This window comes from Bombyx mandarina, chromosome 04 (assembly GCF_030267445.1).
Source record: "Bombyx mandarina strain Sakado chromosome 04, ASM3026744v2".
NCBI classification, from domain to species: Eukaryota; Metazoa; Arthropoda; class Insecta; order Lepidoptera; family Bombycidae; genus Bombyx; species Bombyx mandarina.
Window position 1 is genome coordinate 12,559,155 of NC_143211.1, and position 12,126 is coordinate 12,571,280.

A 12,126-nucleotide genomic window follows, 5' to 3' on the forward strand; every position below is an offset into this window, starting at 1 on the left:
TAGTCAGCGGCGAGCGCCTCCGCTTCCAGAACCCAAGGCGGCGTCCCAGCCAGTACACACGCCGCCTCAAAGGAGATGGTGCGATAACCACGGATGACCCTGACCGCGATGGTGCGTTGCGGCCGTTGCAGCAGCTTCGCCACCCCCACGGCCAGGGACTGGCCCCACACGGGCGCCCCGTATAGGGCCATTGATCGCACCACCCCCGTATAGAGACGGCGCGTCACCTGGTCAGGCCCCCCGACGTTGGGCAGAAGCCGGCTTAGCGCGCCGGCCACCCCCAACAAACGAGGGACCAGGTTCTGAAAGTGAGCACGGAAGGTCCAACGACTGTCCAGAATGAGGCCGAGGTACTTCAACTGCACCCCGACCCCGATACGGACGCCTCCAACCACGATATGGGCATCGACAGGTGGCACTCTCCGGGGCCTGTGGAACCACATGGCCTCGGATTTACTGAGCGCCACGTCGAGGCCCAATCTCCTAATTTTGCCGACGACATGCGCCACCCCAGCCGTAGCAAGACGGGCAGACTCAGCAAAACTCCCCCCCCGGGCCACGACCAACGTGTCGTCCGCGTAACATATTACGCTCAGGCCCGGGAGGAGGGCACCTCTCAGCACCCAGTCATACCCGATATTCCACAAAAGGGGGCCGAGCACCGACCCCTGTGGAACACCGCGCACGACCGGGAACCGGTGCAGGATCCCACCATGTCCGGTACACGTGACCGATCTGTCCTCTAAGTAGGAACCCACCAGCCGGCGAAGGGGGCACTCTATGTCGTTCCAGCGCCCCCCCTATCACGGACCAGGGCAGGGTGTTAAACGCATTGGCGATATCGAGCGACACCGCCAAAGCCACCCCACCCCTGGAGACGGCCTCCTCCGAGAGGGCCCGCACGCGAAGGATCGCGTCTACCGTTGAGCGGCCCTCTCGGAAGCCATACTGCTCTGCCGACAGATCGGGTCCCACCCCGACCAGATGCTGGATGATGCGGGCTGCCAGAATGCGTTCCAGCAGCTTGCCCACCTCATCCAGCAACACGATGGGACGGTACCCGGCGGCAGTATCCGCCGGGCGCCCCTCCTTTCTCAACAGCACGAGTCTGCCCGTCCTCCACGATGAAGGAAACCGTCCCGACTCGAGGCAGGAGTTGTAAAGTCTCAAGAGTCGGTCCCCTAGGGCACCAAGAGCCAAGGCCCAAACCCGGCCATGGACGCCATCCGGGCCGGGTGCAGTGTCCTTCGCGCACATTTTGCGAACGGCCACACGGAGCTCCGCCCCCGTTATATGGGGCACCTCAGCAGGGACTTCGCCGTCGTAGTCCGGCGGCGCGTCCATAGCGGGAGCGACAAATCCCTCCCGCTCCTGCGGGAAAAGCACCGAGACGATGTCCCGCAGCTGCTGAGGCTGGAGACGCTCCGTGATCGGGGGGGCCCATGGGCGCATTTTATTGCGCACCATATGATAGGGCCGCCCCCACGGATCCTCATCCAGCGTCTCCAAGAGACCCTCCATGTGTTGGTTCTTGGCTCTTCTGATGGCCAGCTGCAATGCCCTCTGCGCGACGCGGAATGCGCCGTGCAGCCGGGCCTCTGCTGCCGCGAACGCAATCGGATCGTTGCGCCGCGGCAGGCGGCGGCGGCGATGCCTGGCGCACTCGCGCCTCGCCCGAACGCACTCCACGCGGAGTTGCGCAATTTCGGGCGACCACCAGTACGCCTGGCGATTAGGAAGTCGAGGGCCGATCCGGGGCATCGACGCATCACAGATGCGACGCATCGTGTCCCGGAACCACCCTGCCTCTCCCTCGACCTCGACCGGGTGTGGACGCATGGGCGCCCACGCCGCCACCGTAGAGGCTTCCATCAGGAGCTCCTTATTCAGGCGCTTCAGTGCCCACTTGGGGAATGACCGGGACGCACCACGGGGGTGGTCCCCGTGGACGTCCGCGACTGTGGAGCGGGCGGAGAGATCAAACCGAATATATCGGTGATCTGACAGTGTCTCCGCCCCCTCCAAAACTCTCCAGTCGCGGATACGGCGTGCGATGGCCGGGCTTGCGAACGTAACGTCCACAATAGACTCGCCCTGCCACCGCACGCACGTCGCAACCGAACCTCTATTCAACAAACAGAGGCCGGCCGCGTTCGCCCACCTCTCCAGTAGCCTACCACGAGCGTCCGAGCGGGGGGAGCCCCATGCGACAGACTTCGCATTGAGATCCCCCGCGAGAATCACTGGACGGGGAGCGAGGCGGCGAGCAATCGCCCCGATCCCGCCCAGGAAATGCCCGAACTCGACAGTAGGCCTGTTCGGAGAGAAGTACGCCCCGATCACGACGGTCCCTTCCAACTGCACCGCGACGAACCCTTGGCCCCTGGTCACCATCGCCAGGGGGGGATCGCCGCGTCTCTTCTTATGGCTATGGCCGCCAGGCCGCCATCGTCCCCGAACCAGCAATCATTTGCCGGGGGAACGAAATATGGCTCGGCGACCACAGCCACATCTATAGACCACTCCGCCATACTCTGAGACAGCATGTCCTGAGCTCTGGCGGAGTGGTTCAGGTTTCCTTGGAGGAAGCGATAGGTGCGGTCCATTACTGTTGGACCACATCCATCGCTCCCTCCCCTTCACCGCTGCCCCCACCCTCCGGCACCGGTGCCGCAGCGGGGATTACAGCGTTGGCCAGTGCTCCTCTGGCCAACTTTCTCCTCTGCCGGCGCTTTGACTTCCGGTGCCGGTTGCGTTCGGTGTTATCACCGGACGGGAGGCACGCCTTTCCTCCCGCCCGGTGGTTAGCCCCGCGCCCGGCCGCAGCGCACAGAGCGCAGTGCGGGGCGGCCGCGCAGGACGCCGCTTTATGGCCCGGCTGGCCGCAGCGGAAACACAGACCGCTGCGGTCAACCGAGCTAGTGCACCTGGCGAGACCGTGTCCGGTGCTAAAGCACCGGAGGCATCGCCAGGCGCGTGGTTCAAGCAGGCGCACGTGGGCCGCTATCCAGCCCACGCGCAGCCTGCCTGGATTCCCCGACGGTCCCCCGGGCGGAGGAGCAGCCAGGGAGGCAGCCGTCTCCAACGGGCAACGCACCCACACTGAGCTGGCCCCGTTATAACCACGGCGCAGCTCACCCACGGTTACATTCTCCGGTGCACAGTTGCCCTGGGTAGCGACGGCCGCTCTCACCTCATCCCTGGTGGTGCAGTCGTCCAGGCCGGTCACTCTTAATTCCGCCATTTTTACCGGCCTGTGCACCCGCACCTCCTCCTCAGGCAAGACCATACGGAGCTTCGCTGCCAGACGCTCCGCGATGCCGGGACTATCGGCACCGGGACACTCTAACAGCTTGGCCCCATTGGCCGTCTGCCTGCTGCGGAGGCCCTCCTCCGCCCCAATCTCGTCCAGGTTGACTGCTTCACGCGCCCGGGCCATCACATCATTATATGTGATGCCCTTGGCCTCAGCGGCAGGCAGTAAAGTTAGAACCACTGCCGCTGATCGCGGCGCCCGCGACGACTTCTTCCCTTTTTTTGTTTTTTTGTTTTTCTTGGCGGCTACAGGTGCTCGACCCTGTTGGGGTGCAGCCTGAACCGCCATGGCCACTGGCGCTCTACCCATTTGGGGAGCTGCCAGTGAGGCCTTTTTGGCACCCCGCCGGGCCACCACGTTCCACCCCTCGTCCATGTCTGACGGGGGCGGAGGCAGCGGACGGGACTGGGGTGCTTGAGCTGGAGGCTTCGCGTTAGCGCCGCCCCCTCGCTTAGTTCGATCCCGTCCCGGGCCCGACCTGGTGGCCGGAGCCCGTACAGGAGCGGAACGGGTGGCCAAAGCACCCGTCACCGCCGGTTGCCTAACGTCGGCCGAAACAGTCACTCTCGCCTCGAGAGCCGCTAGCCTCCCGCCCAGCTTTTCTACTACAGCCTGGACGGTGCGGTTGATGACCTCGTCCAGGCTGAAGGTCTTCGGTTCTGGCGGAGCCAGCATCCGTGGCCCCGCGAGTGCTTGCTGCCGCGCGGCGGCGGTCGTCTCTCTAGAGCGCGGTGACGGGAGACGCGGACGCTCCTGTGCCGCACGCGGTGGTGGCAGCACAGGCCACTGATCACCAGTCAGCGCCGGGAGACGGGAGCTCCGAGGGGCTCCAGCGACCCAGGACGTCGCTGCTCCATCATCGGGCCGTTGCCGAGCTTGGAGCTGTGCTCGAAGTCTCGAATTCTCCGCCATCAGCTGTACCACCTGGTCATTGGCAGAAGCAACTGATGGCAGAACTTTCGAGACCTGCGAGACCACTTCTCGCAGTTTACGACCAGCGGCTTTGGTCTTGGTGCCATTGGCCGCGTATGATTTCACGGTCTTCATGGCCCTGTCTATGACCATGGCAGGATCCTGAAGGCCGCTCTCTTCCTCCTCTGTCGTCTGCCCATCCAACGAGGCGACAGACATTGACACTGATGATGGCGCCGGTGACGGCGCGCCCCTTTTCCGGGCGGGTCTCCCTCTAGGGGGCGGCATCTCCTCCGCAGCAGAGGCTGCATCGGATTACCAACACCTTTTCCGGCGGGGCATCTGCGCCAGAGGATGACGCTGGCTCCCCTACCCCCTCACGAGAGGAAGCTCGCCAAGACTTCCTCTTCCGCCTAATCTTCTTGGCGGTTGTCCCTTTCGGACCAGCCGCCTCGCCTTCGCTGACGAGCGCAGAGCGCGTCGAGCCAGCGCTGTCACACCTCGGTTCGACGGGTTTTCCGCTGCCCGTCGCACAGCCCCCTTCATCGTGGCATGCTTTGCCCCCCCCAGAATACGCGGGGCAGCATGCTCCCACCGAGGTGGAAGCACGGAGGGATTCTCCACCTAGGGTGGTACCCTCCTGGGGTAATTTTATTTTTAAGTTTGCCATCATTTTTTGGTCCTTTGTTATTTAACCAGGGGTCGGTCCCCTGGGACGGCCCTTACGACTGGATAAAATAAGATAAGTAAGATAACCATTAACTGCACAGAATGGAAGAGAAAATAAAGATATTGGAAACAAATTTAAAAATGAACGATCATCAATATTTTCTTTATTTAACTTTCAGTTATTATCAGTGGTCGGAGTAGGTAGATTGATTTTATATACTTGCATCAAGATATTATAAAATGGACAAAACATTTTATCCGTAATGACTATTTTTTTAAATTGAAAAAAAAATTTTTAATCCTCATCGGATACAATTTCTATATTTATGAGATAAAGTAACAAAAAAAGGGTGCGTGTACTTATGTACGCGCGTAAGAAGTTATACTTTATTTTTATTAAATTTATTTCTTTTTTTTTAAATTTAAATTTTAATCAATTTGAAAAAAAATCGATTAAACAACATCCTCAAACACGCATATTGGACTCTCTTTTGTTGACATCATATAATTCGGTAATTCTCGGTACGGTTCGGAAAGTTCACCTGCGGCTATATTCAGACTCGCCAAGTGACGTTGGTCGTATTGTAATGAGCGATTTAGTGGGCAACTTCATTCTGTTAATTTTGTGTCGCGGTGCGCGCGCATCGTAAAATTTCACTCTCATCAATTTTTCATAACGCGCCTAAAGAAGTATAACTTTAAAAGCCCTGCCTAAATTTGTCTCATACTGACAAGCGTCATTTCTAATTCAACAGAAAGGGACAAAATACGATGTAACAATTCCAAGGTGTTTTTGTATAATATCAAATACTGATTTCTTTCACCATTAGCTAGCACTGGTAGCGTAGATTAATATTATTAATACGTTTTTCACCTTAAACCCAGATTCATGCTAACTTTAAAATTCCGGAACAAATATCACAATAAATATGAACTTCCGGTATTTTGGAGGCATATCCATACTATCCTCTACGTTTGACATCAACGACACTAGATCAATCTACCTTACCTACTCCAACCTCTAGTTATTATTAATAGAAAATTTGAAAATGTTTTTAATTGTTGATATGAGAAAATAAAAACATCTAAGCGGATATGCATTAAATCGAGTGGGCCTTAATATAGGTGGGACAGTCTATATTGGCGGGAAAGTGCAAAGCCAAGTTATCTGTGTGCTTAGTGCGAATTTTTTGACGTTCTCGATAGCGTAAAAGTTAAGCCAATTTTGTATGCAATTGGAACAGCGCCCCTAGCGACAAACGTACGCAAACGATCCGATATTTAGTATCTGTGAAAGTGCATAAATGTGAGAAAATAAAACGAAGTCGCTGGACGTAACTTCTCGGGATCCTCCAAAAAGTCCACTACAAAAGACTCAGTAAATGACCACCATTTTACTGAGATTATATTTCATCCCATACCATCTCATCATTATCTTCATTACCCATCAAGTTATTCTGATGAATGGAATATGAAATGAAATCAAATGATTTTTTGATGAGCATAGAGTGAAAATCTCACTTAAATTGACAAAAAAATTGTGGGCCAATGTTGTAATATGCATCCTGCATCCTTTATCCGATGTAAATTTCGTTCGATGTAAAATTCTTTTCCTTTACTATTCCGTTTCCTTACCTTTGTCTGTGGCAATACACAATGCATGATGCGAAAAAAAGGGCGGGAACGTCAAACTAAATAGGCGCTTTTTTCAAGTTAATTTTAATTTATTTGGTTTTAGCCCTTTTTTACGACATTGTTTCCTAATTTTTCACTGTGTTTGAGTTTAAAATTATATTTCATAAGTGTGTTCCGTAATAATGGACGATGACGACGGGGGTGAGGGCTTCAGCTCCGCCCCTGTGTCCGCTCCCATAATAATGGGAAAAAGAAGAATGAAGTCATCTGAATACGACGAAAGCCGCAAAATAAAAATGACTTTCATTAAAAATAAGCGCGGTCTTTTTAAAGACCACCATGCTCTTTACGAAGACCTTACAAAAAAAGAATACCCAGTGCTTCTTCAATCAAGCATCTCACAACCAAATAACAGAGTCCCAATGGACCTGTTAAAAATAAATAAAGCATTAAAAAATATTCAAGGGGTCCAGTATGTCAAAGCTGCTGGGAACTTTTTTGCTAAAATTTACTTTGGCTGTGCTCGGGATGCCAACGCTTTTTTATTAAATGTAAGTTTTATGGAGTTAAACAATTGGACAGCAAAAATACCTTACGATAGCATTGAGAGTCAAGGAATTATTCGAGCTCCTGTGGAATTGAACGAAGAATCTCTTTTAGTAAATTTAAAAGCTTCATGCACAATACTCGGAGTAAAAAGATTTTTCAAAAAACAAGAGAATGGAAGTGACAAGCCACTGCAAACTGTGCTGGTTACATTTTTGGCGTCTAGCCATCCTGATCACGTCACATACGAGCATATTTGGATGCCTGTTTCGGATTATATTAGACCTGTGTTACAGTGCTTCAAATGCTACAAATTCGGACATGGAAGTGGTGCCTGTAAAGCCACTCAAGTTTGCTCTATTTGTTCAGGCAATCATTTTTATAAGGAGTGCAGCACTCCCAACATCTTCAAGTGCTCCAACTGCAGTGGGTCACATTCTGCAGTTTCTTACTCTTGCTCAGTAAAGGCAGCCAAGGTTGCTGAAGTAAAAAATAAGATCATCGGCAAGCAAACATCATATGCAGCCATACTAAAGACTCCTGTTATTAAGAACCCCGTGACCTCTTCTGACATACCTATATCTGCGAAGACCCCTCAAGGTAGGGCTTTAATTTCAGACATTATCAATTCAGAAATTGTCATCAGAACCATTACAAAAACTTTAATAGAATTGTTAAAGAAAAAGGATTCTAAATCCCCTTCTGGACCTATATCTACTCAATTAATTAAAGAAATGCTAGTAACAAATTTTACATCATAAATTATGGATAGTTCTACTCAATCTTATATGCATAATTCTGTTGGTCAGTTTAATATCATTCATTGGAACTCTAGAAGTTTATTTCCTAAATTAGATCAACTTAAAGATTTCCTCAGTAAACTGGACAAGTGTGTTGATATGATTTTATTCAATGAAACCTGGTTAACTTCACATAAAATCATCAAATTACCTGGATTTAATGTTATAAGAAGAGATTCCAACCAACCACATGGTGGGGTTGCTATTGCATTACGCTCTAAGTATAAATTTAAAATAATAGACACAATTTCTCAATATCATTTTCAAAATATTTTAATTACAGTTTACATTAATAATTTTTCTTTTGACATTCTATGTGTTTACATTCCTCCACCACCAAATGGTAAGTTCACTATTAATTTATTGAAAGATTCATGTTCTAAATTTGTTTCAAATAATTATTTAATAATTGGTGACTTCAATGCACATCATGCTTCCTGGAGTTCAAGAGTCAATGATAGAAGAGGTAAAGCCCTTCATGATTATGTGGAAAGTTCTGAGTTGGTTTGTTTAAATGATGACACAATCACGACCTTTGCTCCATTTGGTCAACAAGGTAATGTATTGGATCTAGTATTCGCATCCCCTGCTCTTAGCTCTAGTTGCACAGTTTCTGTCCTTGATGATTTGCTCAGTAGTAATCATTTCCCTCTATTTATTGAAGTCTTTAACGATGCTTTTATTTCTTCCTTTGGCCCGACCACCTTTTCAATAAATCAAGTTGATACACTAGATAATACCTCCTTAGCTAACATAAATTTTAATAAGATTGACTGGTCAAAATTTAATAAGTTATGTGAAAGTGAGTTTTCAAGTTTTAGCTTCGCTGATAACTCTCTTGAAAATTATAATAAGTTTTTGAGTATTTTACATGACATATTAATGACTTTTGACAAAAAGTGTTACTCGCACAAAAAACGGATTTATTCCAAAGCTGTTCCTTGGTGGAATGCTGATTGTGACCGCGTAGTTTTACAAGCCAAAGTTGCTTTATTATCGTACAAGCATTATCCAAATATGGAAAACTATATTATTTTTAAAAAGCTGGACGCTTTGAAGAAAAGAACTTTATATGAAATAAAACGTTCAAGCTGGATGAATCTTTGTTCATCATTCAATCGAATGACTTCGAGTAAAATTATTTGGGATCACATTCGTAGATTTAAGCACGCTAAACTCAATAATATTTCTACGTCTTCAAGTTTTTTTCAAAATTCCGCTAATGCATCTTTGTTTTTGGATTCGATAGCTGGTTCTGAGAATGAAATTTCCGAATCTAAGTTACAAGATTTTTTTAACAGCCACGGAAAACCGGAGGCTCAATGGCTGGTAGACCCATTCTCTATGGGCGAATTTGCGACTGCGTTAGAAAATAAAAAGGAAACCTCCCCTGGTCCTGATTTCATCCCTTATAAAGTAATCAAAAATCTTCCCCAGTATGCCAAGGAAATTTTATGTCAAATATTTAATGATCTTTGGCAAAACAACTGTATTCCTCCGATTTGGAAAACTCAACATGTAGTACCGATTTTAAAGCTTTACAAGGATCCCAACTGTATCAATTCTCACAGACCCATTTCTTTAACTTCTTGTTTTTCGAAAATTTTCGAAACTATGTTAAAAAACAGGTTAGAGTGGTTTACTGAAAATAACAACTTAATACCAAGTACTCAATACGGATTTCGTAAAGGTAAAAGTACAATAGATAACTTAAGCTGTTTGATTGGCGATATTAAAAATAACTTCCATAATAATCAATTTACATTAGCGGTATTTTTGGATATTAAAGGGGCTTTTGATAATATAGATCATTCCTACCTTATTGAAAGTCTACATTCTTTAGGCTTTCCAGGACATGTTCTGTTCTGGCTGTACAATTTCCTGAACAAGCGCTCTATGTTTTTGAAAATTAAATCTAGTTTATTTGGTCCTAAAATTTCTACAAAAGGTACTCCTCAAGGTTGCGTTTTATCACCTCTCATATTCATACTTAGTTTAGTATGTTTCATAAAGAAAATTCCAAATTCTGTTAAACATTTATTCTTTGCTGACGATCTTGTTCTCTATGTAAACTGTAATGATATTAAAAGTGGTGAATCGGTTATGAATAGTTGTTTGCGTAATATTTACGATTTACTTACAAATTCCCTAAAACTTGAGGTCAATATTTCCAAAAGTTCTGCAATTTTATTTTCCCAAAATGGATTGCATTACCCTAAAGTTTTATACAATTATGATATTATTCCTGCTCAATCTTTCGTAAAATATGTTGGTCTTTCTCTAGATTTTGATCTTTCGTGGAAAACTCATATTGATGTTATTTGTAAAAGAGCTGAATTAGGTTTGAATATATTAAAATCGCTAACTGGAATAAAATGGGGAGCTGATCCCAAAGTTTTAAAAACGATTTACATTGCAACAATCCGAAGCCATTTCGATTATGGCTGTATGTTCTTTTCGGACGCAAATTTTTCTATTCTTAAGAAATTAGATATTGTGCAAAATAGAGCATTACGAATAATTACTGGTGCTATGATGTCGTCTCCAATTAATTCCTTGGAAGTTGAGGCTGGTATTGTTCCTTTATTCATACGAAGAAGTTTTATATTAGATAATTATTGCCTTAAGCTTATTAGCCGTGATAATCAAGTAACTTACAGGTATTTGAAGTATGCAAATATTCCAAATTATAATTTAATTCCGCTTCCTAATTCTTCATCCATATCCAGTGCCTTAACGTACTTGAATTTTGAATTTCAGGATGTGGTATTTTGGTCTACTCTATTGCCTTGTTTCGAATATAACTTTTATGACATGTTGAGAGATGTGGCTGTTGATCTAATCAAGTTTAAATCTAAAAATGATTTTCTGGAGTTCCTTGAAGATAGGACTGATTTTGTTAAAGTGTATACAGATGGCTCTAAAACTAAAGATAGAACTAGTTTTGCATTTTTTGATTCGTCCATGAACATAGGATCAGTTTATAAATGTAGCAATTTTTTCTCTGTTTTTTCGGCTGAAGTACTAGGTATTATATATGCTTTAGAGCACATTCGAGTAAATTACTCTGCAGGGGACAAAATTCTAATTCTATCTGATTCAATGAGCGCCTTGCAAGCTCTTAAAAATAAATGTATTAGTGCATCTGTAAATTATTTAATTTATAAGTTAAGAAGTTGTTTGAGTTCTTTGTATTTCAGAAATATATTTATTGAATTTTGCTGGGTGCCAGGTCACTGTGGTATTGTGGGTAATGAATTTGTTGATAAATTAGCCAAATCTACAAAAGATATAAATATTTCCGATTTTAAAGTTCCGTACTCAGATTTAGTTTATTCAATTAAACAAAATATGATGAAACGTTGGTATAATTACTTGTCTAAGTCCAGAGAAACGAAAGGTAAATGGTTAGCTGAAATAGTCCCAGTACCTAGTACTAAATCTTGGTTTGATAGTTTTAGATTCTTCCCGGGAAGAGCCTTTATATCGATTATTTGTAGATTACGTATAGGCCACGGCCATTTTCCTGCGCATCTTTTTAGATTAAAGTTAAGTGAATCAACTGCATGTACTTATTGTAACTCTGGCATGTGTGATCTAGATCATATTTTTTTTAATTGTCCTGAATTCAATCAACAGAGATTATTGTTTAATGCATTATGTAAAGACACAGGCTTAAAATCTATTCCTAATTCCATTCAAGGTATTTTAAAGCTTCCACAACTATTCTCAATAGTGTATAATTTTGTACTTCACACTATAGAACGACTATGAATGTATAATTCATGAATGTATCATAGGTCTCCTGCTTATGTGCAAGTTTAATTATTTTTTATAACGACTCATGTTCTTTTTTTGTTGTTTGTTGAAAGAAAACTTGTAATTTTTTATTTTTTTTTATAGTAAGTTCTTGCAATTCATTTTGTCATTAATTTGTTGTTTTCAATGATTTGTAATTGTTTCTTGGTTTGGTTTGTTTCTTTTATTTGTGTTTTTATTGTAAGTTCTAGTTCATGTACTATTTTTTTGTAAAATTAGTTTAAGCTGATGGCCGTGTTGCCAATGCTTTCAATAAATTAAAAAAAAAAAAACAATGCATGATGCCATATAAAAAAAAACTAGATTACAGTGTGACCATATGTGGCAGGATCCTGCCATTTTGGCAAGATTGGACTCTTATTTTAGCTTCTGGCAGTTTTTGGCAGTATTGGGAATTGGGACAAAGAAAATAAATTTCCTTATGGTAAC

At 45.6% G+C, this 12,126-nt stretch overlaps 1 protein-coding gene across 1 annotated transcript; it reads left to right on the top strand.

Annotated features, from left to right (window-relative positions):
• Positions 1 to 6,567: 6,567 nt before the first annotated feature.
• LOC149503154 (uncharacterized) lies at positions 6,568 to 7,839 on the top strand. Its single transcript, XM_089740403.1, has one exon. It carries the CDS (start codon positions 6,715 to 6,717, stop codon positions 7,837 to 7,839), a length of 1,125 nt encoding a protein of 374 aa, XP_089596529.1. The 5' UTR covers positions 6,568 to 6,714.
• The last annotated feature ends 4,287 nt before the right edge of the window (positions 7,840 to 12,126 follow it).